Here is a 26,638-nt window from a genome sequence, read left to right as displayed (position 1 = left end):
CTGTACTCATACTTCTAATTTTTGACTTAAAAAGTAAAAAAACATACCCCAGATGAATCTCTATACCAAGAAATAGCTTAGAAAATATAGGGGAATTACAATCACCCCAGAACACAGTCTGGGAGCAGTAATGATTTTCTGCTCCCTCAATGTTCTGATTCTCGGTGAACATCAAAACAAAATCTATTTTAAAATATAAACAGTGTTTGGGGTGTGGGCGTGGCTCACTTGGTTAAGCATCCAACTCTTATGGCTCAGGTCATGATCTCAGGGTTGTGAGATCAAGCCCCATGTCAGGCTCTGGGCTCAGCGTGGGGTCTGCTGCTCACTCACTCTCTCTCTCTCATATAAATACATAAAATCTTTAAGAAAAAGAAAAAAGTAAATAGTCCAAAAATAAATAAATAAAATGTAAGTAATCCTCCCTTATCAGTCTTCAAATATGGTTTTGCTAACTTACCAATATCAATCTGCTCAACAGCCTGTTCAACAGTTACATCTGGAGAAGCCACTGTCTTCACAAAGGGATACAGATTACAGACGACAACTCTAAACCAAAAAGGAATTTAGCTATTGTTAGAAACACAAACTTTATGGGGTTTACATATAAGTCAGTCACTAGCTTTAACATGATCAAAGAGTCTAACGATCTAAAATATAAACTATAATCCTAGCATTTTAGAATTCTAAAAAATATATTGAAATGTCAGGAGCTCCCACTGTTGCATAACATCGTAAATAAAAGTGGCTTTGGTCAGTAGGTGCTCTCAAAACATTATTTCCTCCAAATCATACTGCAATGTTGCTGCCTGGGTAAACTTAACTACCCATTATATAATCTGGCCATCAAAAAAACACATTTTAAAAAAATTTTAATAGAAATGCAAAATATAAGGCTACAGATAACATCTTCATTTTGGAATATAATCAGTTTTATCTATAACACTCAATTTTAGATTCTATTTCCAATGGGTCATGTACAATGATGAAAAATGACAGACCATTCTAAGGGTGAAATATTTGTTTCTTCGCTTGTTTTGTCTTCAGAGAGATCGTATACAATGATGTTAATAGGAAGTCCGAAAGAATAATTTAAAATAGAGAACTAATCTGAAATTAACAACCAGTAGAGTTCCACACCTAAGCCTGCAATGTGAAGAGCTCTGTGGGCAGGTTCACACCCAGTGAAATAAGCACAACTGGTAAAAACTAATTAAAAAAAGAAAAACAGAAGAGGGTGAACACTTCCCAATGCCTATAACCCTGATACCAAAACCAAAATGTCACAAGAAAAATTTAGACCAGTATCTTATGAATACCGACACAAAAATCCTCAACAAAATACTTGCAAACGGAAACCAACAAATATAAAAAGAGGCATACACTATATGGTTTACCCTAGGAATGTAAGGTTGGTTTAACATCTAAAAACCAGTTAATGTAAGAGCCCATTTCAATAACACAAAGGACAAAAACCACCTGAGCGCCTTAACAGACGCACAAAAAACATCTGACAAAACTGAACATCCACTCATGACAAAAACACTCAACAAATTAATAGAAGAGAACTTGCTCAACATGATAAAAGGTATTTAAGAAAAACCCCAAACCCACAGCTAACATTATATTTATTTAAAGGTGAAAGACTAAACGCTTTCCCCTAAGATCAGGAGCAAGACAAGAATGTCTACTCTTACCACTGTACTAGAAGTTCTAGACAGGTCAATTAACAAAGAAAATTAAATAAAAAGCATCAAGATTGGAAAGGAAAAAGTAAAACTATCTCTATTAGCAGATGACATGATCTTGTATATAGAAAATCCTAAGGGATTTAACAAAAAAAACTATTAGCACTGAGTTCAGCAAGGTTATAGAACGTATAATTTTAATTTACATACAATAGCAACGAACAACCCGAAGGGAAATCAAGAAAACAATTTTACTAACAGTGGCATCAAAAACAACAAAAAAATGTTTAAGAATAAATTTAACAAAAGCATAAGACATGTATATTAAAAAGTACAAAACACTGCTAGAAGAATAAATTAAAGAAAATCTAAACAAATGGAAAGGCATCCCAGTTTATGGACTAGAAGACTTAATATTAGGATGGCAAACCAACTCCCCCCCCAAAATTGATATACAGATTCAACACAATCCTTAGGAAACTCCAACTCTGTTTTTTGCAGAAATGGGCAAGCTGATCCTAAAATTCACACAGAAATGCAAAGCACCCTGAATACCCAAAACAATTTTGAAAAAGAAGTTGGAGGACTCACATTTCCCAATTTCAGTATTTGCCACAAAGATATAATAATGATATAAATATTACTGAATGTGCCAAGACCATTCAATGGGTGAAAGAAGTTTTTTCAACAAATGATGCTGGGACAACTGGACAGCCACATTCAGAAGAATGAAGTCGGACACCGAACTCACACCCATGTATAAAAAGTAACTTAAAAAAATCAAAGACCTAAGCAAAAGAGCTACAACTAAAAAACTCTTACATCTTTACCATCTTGGATTATGCTTCTTAGATATAACACCAACAGCATAGGCAACAAAGAAAAATAGATAAAATGGACATTACCAAAATTTAAAGGTTTTATGATGGTCAAAGGACGCCATAAAGAAAGTAAAGACAATCCATAGAATGGGACAAAATGAACTCTTACAATAATAAAATGAGAACTAACAATAAAAAAATGGGCAAAGGATTAGAACACACATTTCTCCAAAGGTATATAATCGGCCAATGAGCATATGATAGGATGCTCAACATCACTAGGAAATGTCAGTAGTATCACAATGACATGCCAGCCATCATGGGTAAAAGATGTTGGTGGGGATGTGGAGAAACTTCCTACACTCCTGCAGGGAATGTAAAATGATGCAGCACTTTGGGAAATAGTCTGGCAGCTTCTGGAAACGTTAAACATACTTAACCAGATGACCAATGAAATCCAGTCCTAGATGTATAACCAAGAAAAATGAAAATATAGGTCTACACAAAAACTTGTACATGAATGCTCATGGTTGCACTGTTCCTAGGATCCAAAATGTGGAAACAATCCAAATGCCCATCAGCTGATGAACTGATAAATAAAATGGGATATATCCATACAATGGGTTATTTTTCAGTAATAATAATAATAAAAAAAAACGAAGTGCTGAGACATACTAGAACATGGATGAAACTTGAGAACATGTTAAGAAGTCAGTCAGAAAGGACCACACATTATATGATTCTATTGGTATGAAATGCTGTGTATACCTAAATCCATAAAGACAGAAAAGACTACAGTTGCATAGGGCTAGAGGTTTTAGGGGAAATGAAGAATGAATGCTAATGGGTATGGGTTTTTTTGGGGGGGATGAAGAATATATTCTAATATTAACTGTGGAGATGGCTGCACAATTCTGAATATACTAAATATTACTGAATTGTAGATTTTAATTTGGGAAATTATATGGTATATGGGTTATATCTCAATGGAGTTACATACATTGAAAAGAAATAGTGTGTATTTTTATGCAAATAATTACACTGCTAACATGTACCAACATTTAGGTCACAACTTCCTTAAAAAATAAAGTTGTTTTTTTTTTTTAGTTTAAGTATGAATTTTGGTAATATAAACTTGGCAAAATTATATATGCTTATGTATGTAAAATGTCACACAGAAAGTATTCAATAAATGTTTATAGTGAGTGAATAGGAAACTAAACCTAATGTTAATCTTGGTCTTAAAGGGAGGGCACCAGGTTTGGCATACTTATTCTTTGATCCTTAATGTATTAAAATTTTAACACCCAAATTTTACCTTATAAGACTGAAATCAAGTCTGGCCATGTCAGCATTATCTTCTGGGATATTACGAGCCAAGATTCCTAATTTAACAAAGTTAAAGTAAGTTTAACAAAGTAAATGTTCAAAAAACACATCAGAATAAGATACTTCTTTCCAATATGGTCCCACCAATCAAATTAAAGCCTCTAATACTGCCTAATCAAGAAGACAAAATAGAGAGTTAAAAATTTAGAGTATATTTAAAAAGCTCTTGTACCAGTTCCTCATCACCCCTTTCTTTCTCTCTTTTTTTAAAATTTTTTATTTTCAAGTAATCTCTATACCCAACATGGGTCTTGAACTCACAACTCCAAGATCAAGAGCCATATACTCCACCAAGTCAGCCAGGTGCCCCCCTTACTCACCCTTTCTTAAGCAACAAAATGTAAAAGAATTTTCACATAACTGCTACCAGTTCCATTAATCTATGTACTCCCATAAGTAAATGGCTTATCTGATGATCCTCCTCAGCCTAACAGCCTTTTATTCTGCTGAATTTTACTTTAACTGGTAAATTAGCAATATATCTGTTTCTTACCATTTTTGGTTGATACATAATTTGCAGTCTCAGATGAGCAAACTAAAGCACTTTGAAAAAGAATTCTTTTAAAAGTCAGTTACAAGGGCACCTGGGTAGCTCAGTCGGTTGAAAGTCCGACTTGTGATTTCAGCTCAGGTTATGATCTCAGGGTCCTGGAACTGAGCTCCTTGTCTGGCTCAGGCTCCTCGGGCAGTTGGCTTGGGAATTCTCTCCCTCCCTCTGCCCCTCCCCACACTCAAGCACACATGTGCCTGTTCTCTCTCTCAAATAAATAAATAAATCTTAAAAAAAAAAAAAAGTCAGTTACACTGTGATACTTCATTCTAAGTTTGGATTGTAATAAAAGTCTTTTCACACATGAAACGGAAACATTTTCATTAACTCCAGCAGAAAATATCACTCTAAATTAGTTCTCAGGTCAGGACTAATAGTGAGCAGAGGAAAACAATATGAATCCATCAAATAAAGCAAACCAGATTTTAAATAGGTTCTAACGTATTATGAACTTTAGCAGCAAATGTGACAAAACCAATATAGACTCACAGATAATTTTCTGAGCTTATGACCTGCCTTTTTCCTCATTTATTCTACATAGTAATCAACCAAAATATCCCTGAAGACCACTGATTGTTTTAAATGGAAAGTACCAACCACTTACCAGCATGGACTGCAGGATGCAAGGTTTTCACACGCCCCCCTAACATTTCAGGAAACCCCGTCAGCTCAGAGACATCTCTGAAAATAGATGAAAAGCATATTGCTGTTTCTGCTGAACAGTCATTTTACACTATTCTAAAGCATCTTCCAACATTACATCTACTGTCCTCATTTGGGGGCATTTTCCAGAGCCTGAATGTTCAGAATTCAGAAACTGAATCATATACCATATATTAAATTGAGAAATAATTTAGCAGTATATACAAAAAGCACTAAAAATATCTTTATCTCAGAAACGGACTAAAGTAAAAACAAGCATTTAGCTTTATGATTAAACAAACGTTAAAGATGGCAAATCAAATGAGAGGGGAAATAAAGATTGTGTTTTAGTAAGGTGGTGTTAGTATTGGAATAATACTGGTTTAGCCCGTATAAAAATAAATTCCCCATGAATCAAAGGCTTGAGCATTTAAAAAAAATCACAGAACTACCAAAATTCAATACACGAGGAATGTGCTCAAAGCATTAAACAAAAGATCAACAGATGTGTCTATGAAAATGTTAAAAGTTTTACACAGAAAAAAAAAATTAAACTGGAAAAAATAATTGCAAAATATGACAAAGGGTCAAATGCAAGGCAATACTTAAATATCGATTCTGATCACCAAACTGGCATGAACTCCCCTGCCCCCAGCCTGATTTACAAGCAAATTTTAATGAGAGGGAAAAAATGCCAACAATGTTAGGTGAACAAAATCAAGAAGCAAAATTACCTTCTGTATAAGCTATGAAATATGTTTATAAAAAGACTGGAAGGAAGCACGTCAACATTTTAAACAGAATTATAAGCTATTTACTACCTTCTTTATTATTTTCTACACTTTTCCACTTTTTTTTTTTTAAAGATCTTATTTATTTAGTTGACAGAGGGAGACAGCCAGCGAGAGAGGGAACACAAGCATGGGGAGTGGGAGAGGAAGAAGCAGGCTCCCAGCGGAGCAGGGAGCCTGATGTGGGGCTCGATCACAGGACCCTGGGATCATGACCTGAGCCAAAGGCAGACGCTTAATGGCTGAGCCACCCAGGTACCCCTATATTTTTCACATTTTCTACAACCAACATACATTGCCTTTGCAGTACAAAAAAATAATAAATATTTTAAAGCAGCAAATTCCAATAGGATATAGAATTTCCTGGGTGGAGTCTCCTTTTAAGGGTCATTGGCAGATGACTGGTATCTGACCAAAGGCTCACATATTTCCAATAAACTGAAAACTGGTGACATCATGGTATCTAATTCAAAATTCCCTTTCCTGGCATTCAGGAAACACAATCCAGTTTCTCCAACAGAGGATGACTGCTAAAAACAAAGAAGGGAGATGTACTCTTAGCATGATAAACCATGTGGTGGAATTAAAAAGCTTGTTGTTCCTTTAGATTTCAGAATTTGCATGCAACAGGGGCAGTCTTCAAATAATTCTCTGCATGCTCACTGCTGTATAGTCACCAATTAAAATCCCATCAGCTTACGTTACACCTCCAGGTTAACTTCCTGGGATAAAATCTTGGCTCTGCATTTTATTAGCTGTGTTAGCTGTATGAACTTGGGCAAGTCATCTAATTTCTTTGTGCCTCAGTTTCCTTATTTATTAAAGGGAGATAATACTACCTGAACCAAAAAGTTGTTGTAAGGATTACATGAGTGTGTGTGCATAATATGTGTGAACAGTTTTACACTTTAATGGGAGAGAAATACATTTACATTCCCAATTTTTAAGAAATACATAGCTAAATGGGCGCCTGGGTGGCTCAGTCGTTAAGCGTCTGCCTTCGGCTCAGGGCGTGAGCCCAGAGTCCTGGGATCGAGACCTGCATCGGGCTCCCGGCTCCGCTGGGAGCCTGCTTCTTCTTCTCCCACTCCCCCTGCTTGTGTTCCCTCTCTCGCTGGCTGTCTGCTTCTGTCAACTAAATAAATAAAACCTTTAAAAAAAAAAAAAGGAAAGAAATACATAGCTACAATGGGTAAGTGAGGAGTGGGTAGAGGTGCAGATCAAACAAGACTAAACAGTTGATAAGTTTTTAAACAGGAATGGATACACAACAGGACGGCTAATTATATTCTTCTACTTAAGATTATGTCTGAAATAGCTCCATAATACAGTTTGGTGGAGGAAAAAAGGCTATAGGAGTTTGCTTAATTTGAAAGGTCCAACTACAACAGCATCCAACATGCTCCAAAAGAAAGAACAGTCTACATTTTGGATTCTCACCCTGCTGCTCTTCAGAAAAGGCTGAACTGTCTTTTATGATTCTTACAGGGGTCTTAGGAGAACATCAAAACTATGATGCAAAAAGACTTTGGAAAATATAAATCCTTTATTTAATAAATAAAGTAAGGCATTCTTGCCTTTTGAACTTGTCAAATTTAGGAAAGCTGTCTACTACCCATAGAAGGCAAAACTATACGATTAAAAAGGTAAAAATCTGACCCACTGGGCAAGCAGCAAAATTTTTGACATGGCAATAAAAGCAGACAGATCTTTCACTCCTTTTCTGAAACATATTTCAGGAGTGGGTATGTCCTTCCACCAAAGTCTCACTGCCATTCATTAGAGCTGTCCTATAGCCTTTTCCATTTTCTATTCCTCAGTGATTACTCCCTCTCCAACCAGAATGCCACCTCCTTGAGGTCAGGAATGGCAGCCTCATTTATCTTTTGCTCATTCCTTCTTCCCATCACTTAGCCAGGTAATGAACAGCTTGTGGATAAGGCAACGAATGACAGATTTGTGCCTTCAAATAATTAACAGAGATGGAAAGGGAACACAGGTAGACTTGAATCCTAACGCTGTCAACAGCTTCACTAATGACCCAATCAAAACAGATCATGTGACTCATATTAATTTGAGTTTTTCTTTAATAACAAATGGCCCGCCTAAATTAATGTGCCATAGAAGTGTAAGAAAGAGGGCTCTGAAATGGGGACTCCTGGGGTTCCAACCCTGAACTCCTCACTTAACTCTGTAAACTTGAGCACAAGTTACTACATCTCTCTGAGCCTCACTTTCCTCTTCTGTAACGGGGTAAGTGGTGTTGGAAGGGGGAAATGACGTCTTTTTACTCACTGTGCCCGGGGTGCATGACTTTCCAGTGAACCGGATCACACTACGTTCCGATTGTACTGAGCTTAAGAACTCAGTTGTGCCTTACCTGACTGCCAGCCCCGCATCCCTGAGAGCCTTTGCAGTCCCTCCGGAGGCGATCAGATCCAAACCAACAGCAGTTAGGTTTCTGGCAAATTCCACAAGGCCCGTTTTGTCAGAGACACTAAATAAGGCTGAAACAGAAGACGTTTTTCCTCATCACTAGCAGTACAAGACATTAAGTCCTTCAAGGGCTTGGGGGGGCAGGGGGTCGGCCGGTAGGGCAGTCACGAATCTCGAGGCCATCACGGCGGCCCACAGTAGCCAGGCCCAGCCCGGGGCCTCTCGGGGTCAGACACCCGCGAGCCGCTTTACCGCCAACAGGCCGTGGGGCTCGCAGTCACGCCGCGCAGCCGGGCGCCGCCATTGCGAACTCGGGACGCCGCGGGGCAGAGGGCCGCGAGCGGGGTTCCGGGAAGGCGCGTGAGGGGCTCACCGAGCTGGCTGGGTGCCATGGCTGCGGGCGGCGGGGTCTGGGCCGAGCGTGGGCAGTAGCGGCGACGCCACGTGCGGAGGGGCGCCGAGTGGCCAGGGCGCGCGCGCGGGCAGACAGCGGGGCGCGCGGGGCGGTCACCTGACCTGTCACGTGACCCAGTCGCCCCACCCGGAGCCCCGCCCTGTTCAATTTTTGGCTTGGAACTCGAAAGTCCGGGCGGAAGGGTTGGCGGGAGTGAGGTTACCGCTGGCTTTCCTAGGCCCGGAACTTGAAGGGATCGCCGCCCCAGTCTCACATTCTGAGCGTGACTTGTCCCTTTTCGCAAAGGTGAGGCGGCCGCAGGACCTCAGGGGCAAATTTCTGTTGCCCAGGGCAGCTTGTCCCCAGAGGCTGGAATGCAGCTAACAAGTGTCAAAATACTGGTATAGAAAACAAGAGCAACACCAGGAACAGTTTGTACAGCGGAGAAGGTAGAAAGCATCTTGGCAATCATCACTGCCATTTTAATAGACTAAAAAAATAATTAAATAAAACGAGGACCTGATAATTAAAGATTAAGCCCACAGTTCAGGTAATAGAGGCAAAACAAAGTGAAACTGACATTCATTTAAGTTTTTGATTCCACATTATGGAATAGCCCGAAATCTGCTTAAAGATGGTATCTTGCATCAGTAAATAATATTTGACTCAAGCCTGGTGAGAGGAATGATAATGGTTAAGGGGGAGGAGAGAACACCTTTCTCAATTCATTAAAAATAGGAAAAGCAAAACTGCACACTTGTTTCTTTTGAAAAAAACACTTTGCCACAAAATAAATACATATTGCTGTTTACGGACATTTTTAAAAATGTTCCTTATTAGAATTATATTACAAAATTGTACTTCTATCTTTTATTCTTAGTCTGGGGCTCGCAGCTGCAGAAAGGAGTCTATTTTCTTATTACTTGTGTGTTATTTGCGTTTTTCCTGTTACCCTCTGTAATTCTTACAGTCTCTTCTTTACTCCCCCAAATGAATACTTATTGGCTAGAATCAAGAGCTTTGTTTTATAACTTCTGAATATGTGAACTTCTTGCTCTGAATATTTCTCACATTTCTAAAAGAAATATTAAGGTTAACACAGTGTCTTCAGGTTGTGTTGGCCAACTTTGATTTTCCCTGCCCAGTCACCATTAGGTTTTTATGGAAAATAGCAGAGAAAGGAGAATATAATGCTGAGAATAGTGATAAGAGGAAAATAGTATTGGGGCATTGGATATTTTTCCTGCACGTGAATTTCAAATATTTAATTTAATAAATATTTATTGAGCCCTTTCTGCCTAAATGGCAGAAATACAGTGTCAGAAAGAAATAGATGAATATTACCTATTCACTGTCCTTAAGGGGCTCACGATGGAAAGTATAGAAACATAGGTACAATGAGAAAATATTGATATAAAAAAATATGATATTAAGCCGATTTTTATAGTGGTCTTTCAGAATGCTATCATATGTACTAAGAAAGAATGAACTGTGGGTTCCAGACCAAGACACAAGTTTTTCATATAAAGATGTTTACTAAATTGAATTCTGACGAATCCCTCCATAGTTTTAAAGTTCAGACCTGATAACTACGTTGTTAATGGCAAGATGAGTAAATGAATTTTTGGCTAGCTTTGTGATCTTGGCCACATCACTTCAACTTTAGGGACTGTAGTTGCCTTGTCTGTAATACGGACATAATGTTTGTTCTGCAGGCTTCTTCAGATTGTAAGAAGTAAATTAATCTGTTGAAAGTACAAACTGTAAAGTGACTGGTAAGGGTAATAAAGAACCTGTAATTTCCTTCATGGTTCATTCCCCTGATATAGTTGAATAAATGTGTATCTCTCTGGGCTTCAGAGTGTATCCTCCTTAAAAATGCTTGTCATCAGAAGTTAGTGTATTAGAAATGGAAGAAGCTCCCACAAAGACATGATGAATTTATCCCCCAAGGGTTTATCACTAGGATTACTGTTTCAGATAGAAAAGAACATGCATGCACTATAGTGATTACATTTTCATTTCTTCTCTTCTTAATTCACACCCCTCCCAAAGGAAACTTGAAGAGAGATCATCTTTTTATACAGTAGTTCCCCCTTATCTGTGGATTCACTTTCCGCAGTTTCAGTTATCCGTGGTCAACTGCTGCAGGGAAGCTGATGATCCTCCTCATGACGAATCAGCGGAAGGTCAATAGTAGACTAACTCTACATCACGGTTGCTACCTCATTGTCAGCATGTCCTCACGTAGGCATTTCATCATCTCGCATCATCACGAGGGTGAGTATAGTAAGATATTTTGAAAGATTGTGATTTATATAACTATTATAGCAGTATATTGTTATAATTGTTCTATTCTATTATTAGTTATTGTTGCTAATCTCTGACTGTGACTAATTTATAAATTTAACATTATTATCATTCTAATGTAGAGGAAAAAACATGTTATATACAGGGTTCGGTACTATCTGTGGTTTCAGGCATCCACCAGGTGTCTTGGAACGTTTCCCCTGGGAATAAGACGGGACTACTGTATCGAAAAATATTTAATATATTTATAAGTGATTTCAGTTCCTCAAGTGTGCTATAATCTGTTTGGCCTAGATGTTATTTGTTCTTTGGGTAAACTTATCCCTTTCTCCAAAAAGCCTCCATCTCATTACTAAATCTGGGATTTCCTACCAACCTCTAATGATTAGTAAAACTGCTCCTTTTTGGGCTAACTTATTCCAAGGGTTTATCTACTCATGTGGGTGTAGTTTGCCATGTGAAGCGATTCCCAGGATTTTGGATAATAGGATTAAGTATTGCCTACAAACTCCCTCTGTAATCTAAAGGTTAAAGTATTTTATGATGTATTAAGAAATTTGAAAATTTTCCTTGAAGGGTATGGAGCTGTTTGGAATTGTAAAGTTGGCAATGATACAAAGAACGAATTGATTATCTGGAAGCAGGAAAAGCAATTAGGAAGGTTTTGCATTAACAAACTCCTGACCAAAGACCTGAAAGCATGGAAAAGGAGAGATTTGTGTGAGACAAAATCAGTTAAAATCAGCATCACATGGAGAACAATTACATAAAGGAAATATGAAATGGAAAGAAATAAGGGAGACTCCATTGTTTCTAGCTTGGTCATTTGAGTAGCCAGCGAAACAAATAATTAACGTTAAAAAAATGAGAGAAAAACAGTTTCAGCATGTGTCTCTATTTATTTGAGGTCAGTATGAGAGTTTGGGTAGATAAATTTGAGTTTCTAAATGTTGACTTTGAAATATAAATAATGATGGACATCAAAATGAAAATAATACAGTAAGTTTTTGGAAATACAAATAAGGAATAGATATGAGGTTAAAGATAAACAAATTTGGAAAGTTAATGACACTGAAGTAGTAGTTTAAGCCTGAAAGAAGCCACCCTTGCTTAATTAGGCCCAGCAAACAGACTAAGTCAGAAGGCCAAAGAAAGGAAATTTGCTCAAGCAAGCATTTAATGCACTAGGAGTACTTGTGGATTTTAACTGCTTAGCCTTCATATAATTAATGCAGTAGCTGATAGTGTAATAAAAAAATGCTATTATAGCAAATGTTCATCTGATGAATATTTATCAACGATCCTATTCACTTATAGATTCACTAAAAAAATATTGACTGAGGCCCTAGTGTGCACAGGCTAGAGGGCCATGAGATTGCAAAGGTAAGCCAAACAGACCAAAAAGAAAAATCCCTGCCCTCATGGAGTTTATGTTCTCAGAGGAGAAGACAGTTAATAACAAAACAGATACATAAAATTTATAGGGTGCTAGATACAAAGATACTTCAGGGGAAAAAAAGCAGAATGAGAAGAGCATTTTGGACTAAGTCTTCAAGGAGAAGTAGCTCAAGATGTCATGAAAACCAAGGATAGAGTCAAAAAAAGCTGTCAACTATTTTAAATATTGTTGGAAGGCAATAAATAGACTAAAAGGTGATCATTATGACTAGTAGTGTTGTCATTAGCAAGGTTAATGGTGATGTTGGTAAGACCAGCTTCAGTAGAGTGGTGACAGCAGAAGCCAGGGTGAAGGAAGATTGCCAGGCAATGTTGAAAACCATTTGAAATTGGTGATCATGAATTTATGGAGACTGTTGAAATGTATGATTTTTCTCCAGCAGCTTGGAAGTCTTTATGCAGACACAAAGAAGTTAGATGGTTCAGTTCATCCAGGATTGGGGTTTTGCCAGGAGGGTGAGAAAAGAACAAGAGTCAGAGGACTTTGGTATTTTGGCAAGTGTGATTTACTTGATAGGCTGTGAAATCTAAGCTGGTCAGGGGGAGAAGTAAAGAAAAGAGGAAGGCTTTAGCAGGTCAAATGTGCAGATGAAGAATAGTTATTAGTTGTGGCAAGCTGGAAGGATGGAAAGAAGCACTGTTTTAGAGAATGGGTTTTTAAGGGTGGAGCAGTTTTGGTTGTTGACCATATTCAGAGTGTGGTCATATGAGTGGGAAGTTGAGTAGAGTATAGAGAGAAGCTAATTCGGGTGCCCAGGACTTTGCCAGTTTTTGTCTGTTTTTCTTTGGTACTTGTAAATAGTGTTAACTTCTACCTTCTAAAGTATTTTGATTTGGAAAATAAATTATGTGGTCCAAATGGAATTTTTATAATTTTGATATTATTTGTATAAAATATAACTCAGCATAGAATATCAATTTTAGGGGCGCCTGGGTGGTGCAGTCAGTTAAGCGTCCAACTCTTTGTTTCAGCTCAGGTCATGAAATCAAGCCCTGCATCAGGCTCTGAGGGGAGAGTCTGTTTGAGACTCTCTCTCCCTCTTCCTCTGCCCCTCCCCACCACGCACTCATTTGTGCTCTTGCACTGCTCTCTCTTTCTCTCTCTCAAAATAAAATAAATCTTTTAAAAAAGAATATCAATTTTAATATATTTAAATATGAATTTATTAAAGGTAATTATAATGGAGGTATAAAGGTAAATTATAAATTCACGAATTCCTATTACATTTAACATAGGTATCTTTTTCATTTTGGCAATAACTTTGGCTCCCCTGGGTATTTAAGGTACTTGAAATTAAAGCCAAATTATCACAATTTTGCACTTCTTATAGTTAAGAATTTAGACTAGAATCGTCAATGGATGCTGAAACCGAAAATGGGGCTCCAGCTACCGTGCAGATAACGAACATTCTGGGCAAAGATTTACAAAAAAGGCCTTTTGCTTTGGTTTTTATTCTGAGGTTCCTTTTCCAGTCATCTACCAATTAGATCAGTCTCCAGCTGGGATTAGGGCTCTTCCTTGTCAGTGCCCCTATCCTATTCTTCCTAGGCATAACTGCCTGGATTTTCAAATATTTGCTAATATCTTGGTCTTTCTGGCCAGCGTTGCCCAACTGTTGAATTCCTCTGCCACTTATATTAGATCACTTGTGTCCCCATTTGTCAGAACTAGGTTTGGAGATTACTACTTAGCCCCAGCCTCCATTATATTTCACCCTTGACTAAATAACCACATCAGTATTTTGTAGTTTTTAGAGCTTTCTCAGCAACTGGACCCCTGCTACCCTACTTCAAATGATAAAATGTCATAATAAATTAATCCCAAGATAGAAAAAGATAGCTCTTCACTACTAAAGGCTTTCTTTATCACTGTGTCCCCAGATCAATGATTCTTTCCCTTCCTCTAATCCCAGAGCTTACTTTAATGATAACACCTTTACATTGTACTGTATTTATGTTTATAAAGCTGTCTATGTCATTATATTTTATGGGCAGAGACTATGTTTTATTTTTCCGTATTTAGCTGAATGCCTAATATGATAACTAGTAGATAACAGACATTAACTTTAGAGGCTCAAAATATCTGGCTCTACTACTTTCTCTCAGTCCTTGTCACCTCAAATTCATAAACGCCATCCTTACTTACAGAGATTTTGGCACCAGGCTCACAGTATTCCCTTCCACCTCAACCTCTATGATTATTTTGGTAACATCACTGTCCCCATCAGTGACCCATTTAATACTGTGGTCTTTCACTTCCTCAACTCCATGTGTAAAAAAAAAAAAATCTCAAAAACTTTAAATTGGTACCAATCTGTGGCAAATTTCCTTAGAATTGTCCTTGAGAAACTCCTACTAACATATTATTAGAACTGGTATTCCAATATGAATTTTACTTAATAATAACATTATATTTAGATCGATCAAAATTTATTGTCCAAGTCAGACCTGACAATCTTTGCCTTTTGAGTTGGTTGTTTATCCCATATACATTTAACATTATTGCTAATATATTTGAATTTGTGTCTGCAGCTTTACTGTTTTCTAGTCTTGTGTCCCTTTTTGTTTTGTTCTTTTTAATTTTTTAAATTTAAAAATTTTAAATTTAAATTCAATTAACTAACATATAATCTATTATTAGTTTCAGAGGTAGAGTTCAGTGATTCATCAGTCTTACATAATACCTAGCGCTTATTACATCACGTGCCCTCCTTAATGTCCATCACCCAGTAACCCCATCCCCTCACCCCCTTCTGCTCCAGCAACCCTCAGTTTGTTTCCTATGATTAAGAGTCTCTTATGGTTTGTCTGTCTCTCTTCTTGTTTTACTTTTCCCCTCTATTTCCCTATGATCCTTTGTTTTGTTTCTTAAATTCCTCATGAATGAGATCATATGATAATTGTCTTTCTTTGATTGACTTATTTTGCTTAGCATAATATCCTGTAGTTCCATTCGCATCGTTGCAAATGGCATGATTTTATTTTGGTTTTTTTTTTTGATGGCTAAGTAATATTCCATTGTGTATATATATATATATATACCACATTTTTTTTATCCATTCATCTTTCGATGAACATTTCAGCTCTTTCCAAAGTTTGGCTATTGTGGACATTGATGCTATAAACACTGGGGTGCAGGTGCCCCTTTGGATCATTACATTTGTATCTTTGGGGTAAATCCCTAGTAGTGTAATTGCTGGGTTGTATTTTTAACTTTTCTTTTCTTTTTTTTTTTTTTTTACGTTCAATTAGCCAACATATAGTACATCATTAGTTTTTGATGTAGTATTTAACAATTTATTAGTTAGGTATAACACCCAGTGCTCTATTTTCAACTTTTTGAGGAACCTCTTTGTTATTGTCTAGAGGGGCTGCACCAGCTTGCATTCCCACCAACAGTGTAAGAGGGTTCCGCTTTCTCTGCATCTTCACCAATATCTGCTGTTTCCTGATTTAATTTTAGCCAATCTGAGTGGTGTGAGGTGGTATCTCATTGTGGTTTTGATCTGTATTTCCCTGGTGGCTAGGGATATTGAGCATTTTTTCATGTGTCTGTTGGGCCATTTGGATGTCTTCTTTGGAGAAATGTCTGTTCATATCTTCTGCTCATTTCTTGATTGGATTGTTTGTTCTTAAGGTGTTGGGTTCGATAAGTTCTTTATAGATTTTGGATACTAGCCCTTTATCGGATAAGATATTTGCAAATATCTTCTCCTGTTCTGTCGGTTGTCTTTTGGTTTTGTTGACTATTTCCTTTGCTGTGCAAAAGCTTTTTATCTTGATGAAGATGCAATAGTTCATTTTTGCCTTTGTTTTCCTTGCCTTTGGAGACTTGTCTAGCAAGAAGATGCCACGGACGAGGTCACAGAGGTTGCTGCCTGTGTTCTCCTCTAGGATTTTGATGGATTCTTGTCTCACATTTAGGTCTTTCATCCATTTTGAGTTTATTTTCTGCATATGGTATAAGAAAATGGTCCAGTTTCATTCTTCTGCATGTGGCTGTCCAATTTTCCCAACACCATTTGTTGAAGAGACTATCTTTTTTGCATTGGATATTCTTTCCTGCTTTGTCTAAAATTAGTTGAGCATAGAGCTGAGGGTCCATTTCTGGGTTCTCTATTCTGTTCCATTGATCTAAGTGTCTGTTTTTGTGCCAATACCATACTCTCTTGATGATTCCAGGTTTGTAATAGAGCTTGAAGTCCAGAATTGTGATGCCAACAATTATGATGTTGGTTTTCTTTTTCATCATTCCTTTGGCTAATTGGGGTCTTTTCTGGTTCCACACAAATTTTAGGATTATTTGTTCCAGCTCTGTGAAAAGAGTTGATGGTATTTTGATAGGGATTGAGTTGAATGTGTAGATTGCTCTAGGTACCATAGGTATTTTAACAATATTTGTCCTTCTAATCCATGAGCATGGAAGGTTTTCCTTTTTTTGTGTGTGTCTTCCTCAATTTCTTTCTTGAGTGTCCTATATGTTCTATAGTTTTCTGAGTACAGAAAACTCTTTTGCCTCTTTGGTTAGATTTATTCCTAGGTATCTTGTGGTTTTGGGTGCAATTGTAAATGGGATTGACTCCTTAATTTCTGTTTCTTCTGTCTCGTTGTTAGTGTATAGAAATGCAACTGATTTCTCTGCATTGATTTTTATATCCTGCCACTTTGCCGAGTTCCTGTATGAGTTCTAACCATTTTGGAGTGGAGTCTTTTAGGTTTTCCACATAGAGTATCATGTCATCTGCAGAGAGTGAGAGTTTAACTTCTTCTTTGCCAATTCCGATACCTTTTATTTCTTTTTGTTGTCTGATTGCTGAAGCTAGGACTTCTAGTACTATGTTTAAAAACAGTGGTGGTATCCTATGAATTTGCTGAATTCTTGTATCAGTTCTAGCGATTTTTCATGGAGCCTTTTGGGTTTTCTATGTAGAGTATCATGTCATCTGCAAATAGTGAAAGTTTGACTTCCTCCTTGCTGATTTGGATGCCTTTTATTTCTTTTTGTTGTCTGATTGCTGAGGCTAGGATTTCCAGTACTATGTTAAATAACAGTGGTGATAGTGGACATCCCTACCCTTTTCCTGACCTTAGGGGAAAAGCTGTCAGTTTTGCCCCCTTGAGAATGATATTCGCTGTGGGCTTTTCTTTTTTTTTTTTTTAAATTTTATTTATTTATTCGACAGGATAGAGACAGCCAGCCAGAGAGGGAACACAAGCAGGGGGAGTGGGAGAGGAAGAAGCAGGCTCATAGCGGAGGAGCCTGATGTGGGGCTCGATCCCATAACGCCGGGATTACGCCCTGAGCCGAAGGCAGACGCTTAACCGCTGTGCCACCCAGGCGCCCCTCGCTGTGGGCTTTTCATTTATGCTTTTATAATATTGAGGTATATTCCCTCCCTGCACTGTAAAGAGTTTTAATCAAGGATGCTTTACTTTGTCAAATGCTTTTTCTGCATCTGTTGAGAGGATCGTATGGTTCTTGTCCTTCCTTTTATTTAGGTAGTCTATCACATTGATTGATCTGCAGGTGTTGAACCACCCTTGCAACCCAGGAATAAATCCCACTTGGTCGTAATGAATAATCCTTTTAATGTGCTGTTGGATCCTATTAGCTAGTATCTTGGTTGTTTTGTTCTTTTCAGATGTCTTCTTTGGGATTAACTGGGTATTTTCTAACCTACCATTTTAATTCCTTTATTGATTTTTAACTATATTTTTGAGTTATATTTCTTAGTAGTTGCTCTAAGAATTACAATATATATCTTAATTTATCAGAATATATTTGAGATTTATACTAACTTAATTCCAGTGTGATACAGAAAACTTGCTCCACTGTAGTTCCATTTCTTGTTACAAATCCAACAGTACAGTGTTATAATTATTGTTTTATATAATCATATGTCTTTTGAAAAAATCAAGAAAAGAAAAAATATATTAACCAAGTTTTTATGTTAACATTCTTAACCAATTCCCATACTCTTCATGTCTTCTTGTGGATTTGAGTCACTGTATAATGTCACTTCCTTGCTCCACTCTAGTTTCCTTCTTTCCATTGTGTGCTGCTATTGTTAAATATATGTCTATATGCTATAATCCCCTAAATTCATGTTTATATAAACTTATATAAGCTATAAATCCCCATATTCAATTTTATAGGTATTATTTTGTGCTATTGTTTTTAAAAATCAATTAAGAGGGAAAAAGAGAAGACATGAAATTATGCTATCTTCTGTAGTTGCTATCTAATTGTCTTTATTGGCACTGTTGTTTCATGTAGATTCACATTACAGTCTAATGTCACTTCCTTTCTGTTTGAAGAACTTCAGTTAGTCTTTCTTGCAAGATAGGTCTGCTAGCAGCAAATTTTTTCAGTCTCTGTTTATCTGGAAATATCTTGCTTTCTGCCTTAGTTTTCAAGATGGTTTGCTACATGTAGGATTCTTGCTTGACAGCTTTTTTTTCTTTTTCTTTTTCCTTTAAGTAGTTTGACTATGTCATCACACTGCCTTCTGGTTTCCATTTTTTTTTATTAGAAGTCAGCTATGAATATTATTGAATTCCCTTGTACATGATGAATTATTTTCTTTTACTGCTTTCAAGATTTTCTCTTTGCTTTGGATTTTAACATTTTACTACAATATGCCTTGTTGTGGATGTCTTTGGTTTTATCCTACCTAGAGTTTATTGAACTTCTTAGATTTGTAAATTAATTTTTTAAAAATCAAATTTGGGAAGTTTTCAAACATTGTTTCTTCAAATATTTGTTTCTGTCCTTCTTTCTCTTTCTTCCCCTTCCAGTAGTCCCATTATGCTTATGTTGGTGTACTTACTGGTATCCCATATTTTTCTGAGACTCTTCATTTTTCTTCATTCTCTTTTCTTTCTACTCTTGAAATTGTTTAATCTGTCAGAATCTATCTTCAAGTTCACACACTCTTTCTCTGTCAGGTCAAATCTACTCTTGACCCCCTCTAGTGAATATTTCATTTCCTTTATTATATTTTTTAATTCTAGAGTTTCAGTTAATTGTTTTTTAATAATCTATATCTTTTATTGATATTCTTAATTCAACACATTGTTGTCATTGTACTTTCCTTTAATTGTTTAACTATGATTTCCTATAGTTCTGTGAACATATTTATAGTAACTACTTTGAAGTTTTGTCTGCTAAATTCAAAACTTGAGCTTATGTAAAAGGCAATTTTTACCAACTTTTTTTTTTAAAGAAGTAGGACACTTGAGAGTGAACATTATTGTTATTTAATAATTACAGTCAGACAAAATGCATGAAATTTCATGGTTCTGGTAAAATTGGGATGTATGGTTATACTTAACAGAATGTAATGTGACACCTTAAAAACTTAACAAATTGAGACTCCATGTTTCTTCCTAAATTTCTATATCCGGAAATGATGCATTTTTGAGACACATAAATTCTTTTTTCAGAAAGGAAGACATAAGTTTAGGAGCTTGACTTGATATAAGGACCTTGATACTTTCTATTGGAGAAAATTTTTAAAACCCCATTAGAAAGTTTGTTTAAAGACAATGTGTGGCAGACGCTTAATTGCCTATGCAAAATTTTATTCCCCCACCTTACTTATTGCTGGCAGATCTCCAATTTTATTCCAATTTACCCCTTTCAGAGGACCAGAAATACTTACAAAAGAAGCTGTTTGTTGTAATATTGTTTTCCTTGGCAATGATAGGTATATGGGTGCACATATGACCATTTTTTAGATAATGAGACATAGTAGAAGAAGGTCTATGGTAGGGCCTCTGGAAAACTCTTCTTATGTATTAAAAAGAGGGTCATGGACAAAGCAACCCCATTTCTGTTGGATATGATTCTTAAAACTGTGGCAACCATCTTTTAACTATCTCTTCTAACTACAAGTTCTACTTTGAGGCTAAAGAAAGATGAGAAGAATCTGAGTTTTTGATACCATTTTGAAGCCTCTGAATTAGCCAAATCTTGAGCCACCCACTTTCAAATTCTTGGTATTTGAGTAATTAATTTCTTTTTATTGTTTAAGCCTGTTGGGATTTTGTCTCCTATACAAGTAGCTTAACACATCCTAAAAATTAAAAAAAAATTGTTTCAGAAAAAGACTAGCAAAAAAAATTGTTTCAGAAAAAGACTAGCAAAGACATCCCCACTTCATAGAGTGTATTGTTGATTATTTAACTGTGCCATCCTTTGCTGTCCAATATGGTAACCACTAGTCATATGTGACTGTTGAGCACTTGAAAAGTGCCCAATCTGAACTGAGAGTTCAGTAAGTATAAAATAAACATCATGTTTTAAAGACTTATAACAAAAATAATAAAAATACTAGGTATTTTTAATAATTTTAATTGATTACATGTTGAAATGACAATATTTATGACATACTGGGTTAAATAAAATACATTCTTAAAATTACTTTCACTTTTTTCTTTTTACTGTTTATAACGAAACTACTAGGAAATTTAAAGATATGTACTTCCCACTTTATTTTTATTGGACAGCACTAATCTAGACAGAATTCAAGAATTGTCATATCATTTGTCAACTGAGGTAAGGCACAGAATTCTTTGACATGCTTTATATTTGACACTTTACAAATACTATTTATATAGCAAGATTCAAATATAAATTGCAAATTTAGAAATTTTCTCAAGTGAGGAAAGTGGTACATTTGGTTTTGCCTGAGTTCTTAAAAGTTCCACTTAGGATTGATTATATAGAGCCTAGTTTATGTACATTCAAGATTTGGGTACCATATCCTACAGATGTATTCTTCATATCTTCCTCTTGTCTCTGAGATACTAAATAATATACAGGGACAAATACAAAATAATATACAGGGATCAGTTCTTTAGATCAGAAATGTATGTTCCTCTAACCCTAAAACCCTGGATTTTGGGTTCTATCATAGGGTATGTTTCTATCAACAGGAAAAGCTAAATTAAAACTTGATTTAAAAAATATCATTAAAAAAATAGAAATAGAACACAGCCTGATATAGACTCTCCTTATGTTCCTATATAAAACTCCAAGGAAGTGGGTGAACCTTGACCTTTCCCTCATGCTAAAAAGCAATATAATCACCATGTACAAGTTTTGTTTTATTTCAGGGTTGCTTGCCAATATGTCAGTTTTTAAATTTAGAAATAAAATTGTTGAATACGTACATAGATCTTAAAGTGTACATTTTGACTGAATACATAGGAAAGTAAATTTCTGTATTTTAAGGTTTTTATAAAACTCGTTTGCACTGATTTTTAAAAGAAATAATTCCTATGGATTTATATTAATTTTATATAACTTCTTTCAGCAAAATATGTTATACTGATTTTTAGCAATATATTTGTATATATCCCCATTACAAAAGTATAGCCATAGCAATGTTTACGTGTCATTATAAATAGATAGCTAATAATCATATGTTACATACTACATGCTGCACACTGCTCTCTATACTTCATATAGATCAATTCATTTAATCAGCTGTATTTTCTCAGAATTTATTCATAAAAATCAAATCTTTAATATTACATCATATTTTTAGCACCAAAAAACCAATATCCTTAGTGTTTGCAGAGAAAAGGTCAGTTTGCAAGGTTAAAGTAAAATCTTCAATCTAACACCTGGAAAAGTTCCATATAAAAATCAATAGCAAAAGAAAAATATTTTGGATCACTAGAAATAATAAGAGCATATTAACATACTTGGTTGCTTTTCTTGCAGAAAAAAAAAGCATGTAACCCTTCAAGAGTAGAGAAAAGACTCCATATGTGCAATTACAGACGAAATACGATTGTCATCTGTCATATGTCTCCTTTCCCTGCAAAGAATCTAGTTTAGGATTAAGATTAAATATCAAACCCAGAGAACACATGCAGCATCAATTTATCGTTGAACCTGGATGTCAAAAGAACTTCCAAGCAGAAGAATTATTTCAGAATAGCATCAGTATAATTTATTATTACTTTTTTTGGTCATTAAATGCAAAGGGATGATTTTTACATGTAAGTTTTGTGAAACCCAAATGTAATATGTTTGGGTTCCTTGATACCAAGTTTTCAAAAAGCATTTAAGAATGTGTCTCCTTCATTCGTTTTTTGAGAGGATAGCGATTCAACATGTGTATGATAGCAGGAGAGTACAGGGCAATGACTAGTTCCTTTAAATAACATAATAAAGAATAAACATGATTTTGGCTTTTAGGAAAAACTTTTAACTTGTTCTGGTTAAGAGTGAAAGGAAGCTAGAAAAGCTGTATTTAAATGAAATTATTAGTTTTAATTTTTAAGGATAATGCAAACTAGAAAGGGGCCAGAGGATAATGCAAACTAAAAAGGGGCCACACAACATAAATGTGTAATCACCAAAAATTCATGCTCACTAGGAAGTTAAGGGCAAGGAGATTGGAATGGATAAAAGGAGGCGATTTAGGTCATTTAAGCTTAACGAGGGCAGAGAAATGGGGATGTTCAAGAAAGCGCACTCACAGCAGAATACATAAACCATTTCCACTTAGATTATTCTCTACATATTCATGCAAGGAGTTCATGCAGTTCTACACACAGTATTCAGCATATCAAAAGAAAAGCATTTCCTCAAAGAGTAATGAAAGCGAAGATGATTTATTTCTAGACCAGTGCTTCCAGGAGAACATACCACCACTAGGGAGCAGTAGAGGTTGTTCCCTGGGTCATCAGCATCAACTCAGAATCTCAGTCAAAAATAGCCAACTACATTAGCGCAATGCTTTCCAGTCAACGAAGTGTTCTTATCATTCATTTCCATTATAACACAGTCAGGGATATCCTATCCTTACCCATTTTTCGGATGCAGAAAGGAAAGGCTTATAGAAGCTCAAGGTCACAGTGCCAGGAAGTAATAGAGTTGAAACTGCCTTTTCCTACCCCAAAATCTGTGCTGGTATCAATAGGGAATCATGAGCATGTGATAAAAGGCACCCTCCTGGGAGCATAAATTTCAGCCTAGAAAGGGGCAATCAATGAATGTTTCAATTCTAAGGTACACCTTCGATTTTATATCAGGTTTTTGTTGCTAGGTAGGAAGAAAAGTGTAACACTCCACATTAATTTTAAGTTGCATTTTAGTTTCAGAAGATTAAAATACAGAAAAAGAAAGTATGTTGTAAACTTACAGAAATAGTATATATAAATAGTTCAAGTTTATATATGTGTGTGTGTTCATATTTGTGTGTGTACGTGTTGATAACCTTTTAAAGAAAATGATAGTGGAACTGTACTCTCATTTTTGGGCTTGTCTTTCTAATTCTCCCTCTTCTTGTTTTGTACTAAAGTGTGTTTATCTTGTATATCACCTTAGGGCCAATTCTCACTTGAAATTTCGACGTGATCTTTACCAGATGATTCCTGATTTACTAATAAAGTTAGGGAAGGATATCCTTCCCTTCTCTAAAGCATTTATTCCTTTAAAATAGCAAAGTTCAATTTCAGGTTAGGTAATAGCAGTGGTTGGTGGCAAAATACAAGATATTTTGCTGGCGGTGGACTTTGCAGCACCTACACTATGAAGATACATTCTTCACCCTTACTTTGTATCCTTATGAAAGACCACCCCTTTTTTGCTTTACATGTATTTCCATCTGCCAGTGGTGACCAGACGATGTTTAGCATGCAGGAAATATGATTGCTCTGACACTCAGGGTTTTTAAAGGGCTGAGAAACCATGGGCTAAAGAAATGAAGGAATTAGATGAGATCATTTGAAAGATTTATACATTCAATACACATTCATAGAACACCTACTACGGGTCTTATACTAGGTTGGCATTAGGAACATTAAGATTAAGAAATAATTTTCAAGCAAAAAAAAAAGAAAAACCAACAAACTTTTCAATGTCACATGGTAAGATCAAGACAGTGCCAGTGTTATTCCAAACTGGGTGTCGGTAGCTCGGTAGAAGATCCTTCTTCCCAGCTTTCTTAAGTAAGGGAATAATAGTGAAATGCTGTTTAACAAATACCGCATTATCTCGATGATACACAGTTATTATGCAGAAAAACATGGAAATTGATAAAACTGGATTTGTGTAGTCAGCCTCCAAAATAGTCCCCAATGATGCCCATCTTCTGGTCTTCTCATCTTTGTGGCTCCCATCCCACCCTGAAGCAGGGTTGGTCTGTATGACCAATAACATACTGCAGAAGCGACGGGGAAGCTTCCATCTGGGATTCCCTCATTCTTTCTCTGTCTTGGATCACTCCCTTGGGTGAGGTTATCAGCCGTGTTATGAGCAGCCGTATTTAGAGGCCCAAGTGGTGAGGAGTTGACATGAGTTCTCCTTGTCCAGTTGCAGTCAGGCCTTCCAAGGACTGCAGCCTGGGCGGGCAGTTTGACCACACCCTTGTGAGAGACCCTGAGCCAGAACCACCCAGCTAAGCCACTGCTGGATTTCAGACTCAGAGGAACTACAAGGTTAAAAATGTTTGTTGTTTTAAGCTGCCAAATGTTGGGGTAATTCGTTACACAGTGTTGAAGTAACTTTCTAGGCCCAACATGGAGCTGCTCCTGCCTGGGGTGCCACATCAGCAAACCAAAAGTTAGATAACTTCTGTGTGCCTGGAAAGATTCCACTTAACTAAAACACAGTATTAACCAGTTCGCCAATCCACAAAGCTAACTCTGGGCTCTGTACTTACTTCCTTGTTTCTTCTCATTCTTTTTTTTTTTTTTTTTAAGATTTTTTTATTTATTTATTTGACAGAGATAGAGACAGCCAGTGAGAGAGGGAACACAAGCAGGGGGAGTGGGAGAGGAAGAAGCAGGCTCATAGCAGAGGAGCCTGATGTGGGGCTCGATCCCACAACGCCGGGATCACGCCCTGAGCTGAAGGCAGACGCTTAACCGCTGTGCCACCCAGGCACCCCTTGTTTCTTCTCATTCTAAACAAGGTTGACTATGTGGCCTCCTCAGCCAATCAGATGCTTTCTGTTTGTGTTTTCCGTGTACCTTATTCTATACAAGCTTCCTGCCTTCTGCCCTATTTTGCAGTTCTCCAGAAAGAGACTGTCTACTTCATGAAGTGTTAAATAAAGTTTATTTGTATTACCTAAATTGCCTTCCTTAATCATTTTTTAAACAGCTTTACATGACAAAGAACGAGATCCGAAACTGACTGCTACTGGCCTATGGGATGAAACATACAGGCAAGATTCCCACTGAACCCTCGAGGTTCACTGTTCCTCTCTTCCTTACAGAAGAGCCATGGGTGAGTCACTCTTAGATTTGAGCTCTGCTCCCTTGCGTGCAGCTCTCTGATGCAAATGGACGTTATATATATATGTATATATATATGTTCCCAGAAAGGTTCTGGAATCCTAGAAAGGTTCCACGGTACTTAAACTGGGAATCTGCAATGGGTGGCAGCCATTAAGGGAACTCACAAAGCTTGGAGGTAAGTTCACAGCATAAACCGCTGGGTGGCTTGAGAAAATAAGACAAGAAATTCAGACTGTTTTGACCAGCAAAATCAACATTTAACAGAAAAATATTGATTTTCAACACCTTTTTTCATTCTCCTCAAGAATGTCTTCCATAGTCTTTATATCTTAGTCAGTGGCATCTATATCCAACCACTTGCTTAGGTCAAACATTTTGAAGTCACCCTGAGTTTCTTTCTTATTCTCCTACCCCACAGCCAATCTGTCAATAAATCCCATCAACTACATCTTCAAAATGTATATAGAATTTGACCACTCTCTACTAACAGTAAGTAATTATCATCTCCCTCCTGGATTATTGCAACCGTCTTCTGTTTTTCTCACGTCTACCCCCTGCAGTCTATTCTCAACAGAGTAGCCAAAAAGAGTAATCCTTTTAAAAGCATATACAATCCTGGGGTGCCTGAGTGGCTCTGTCGGTGAAGTGTCTGACTCTTGATTTCAGCTCAGGTCACAATCTCAGAGTCCTGGGATCAAGTCCTACATCAGGCTCCACCCTCAATGGGGAGTCTGCTTGAGGATTCTTTCTCTCTGCCCCTCCCTACTCGTGCATGCTCTCTCTCTCTCAAATAAATAAATTTAAAAAAATGAAAGCATATATAATCCTGATTTAACATGGATCTAACTGCCAATGGCTTCCCTTCTCACTCCAAGTAAAAGGCAAAGCACTTATAA

The 26,638-nt window shown here is 36.7% G+C and overlaps 1 protein-coding gene and 1 long non-coding RNA gene across 2 annotated transcripts in view; one reads left to right on the top strand and one right to left on the bottom strand.

The window, feature by feature from the left end:
- Nucleotides 1–8,841, bottom strand: part of ATIC (5-aminoimidazole-4-carboxamide ribonucleotide formyltransferase/IMP cyclohydrolase) — a 28,218-nt gene extending 19,377 nt beyond the window's left edge. Inside the window, exons 1-5 of the mRNA XM_026492014.4 lie at nucleotides 8,691–8,841; nucleotides 8,262–8,388; nucleotides 5,053–5,129; nucleotides 3,828–3,894; nucleotides 461–549 (exon numbers count right to left, since the gene is read on the bottom strand). Of these exons, the coding sequence (XP_026347799.1) occupies nucleotides 461–549; nucleotides 3,828–3,894; nucleotides 5,053–5,129; nucleotides 8,262–8,388; nucleotides 8,691–8,709 (379 nt within the window). The 5' untranslated portion in view covers nucleotides 8,710–8,841. The remainder of the gene's footprint in view (nucleotides 1–460; nucleotides 550–3,827; nucleotides 3,895–5,052; nucleotides 5,130–8,261; nucleotides 8,389–8,690) is intronic.
- Nucleotides 8,842–8,901: 60 nt separating this feature from the next.
- On the top strand, nucleotides 8,902–26,226 carry LOC123000677 (uncharacterized). Its single transcript, XR_006408821.3, has 4 exons — nucleotides 8,902–9,017; nucleotides 10,767–10,991; nucleotides 25,606–25,731; nucleotides 26,161–26,226. It is a non-coding gene; the product is annotated as an uncharacterized LOC123000677 (long non-coding RNA).
- The last annotated feature ends 412 nt before the right edge of the window (nucleotides 26,227–26,638 follow it).

This window comes from Ursus arctos, unplaced genomic scaffold (genome assembly GCF_023065955.2).
Source record: "Ursus arctos isolate Adak ecotype North America unplaced genomic scaffold, UrsArc2.0 scaffold_1, whole genome shotgun sequence".
Taxonomy (NCBI): domain Eukaryota; kingdom Metazoa; phylum Chordata; class Mammalia; order Carnivora; family Ursidae; genus Ursus; species Ursus arctos.
The sequence above is the reverse complement of the archived record's forward strand: the minus strand, read 5'-3'. Positions and strand labels throughout refer to the sequence as shown.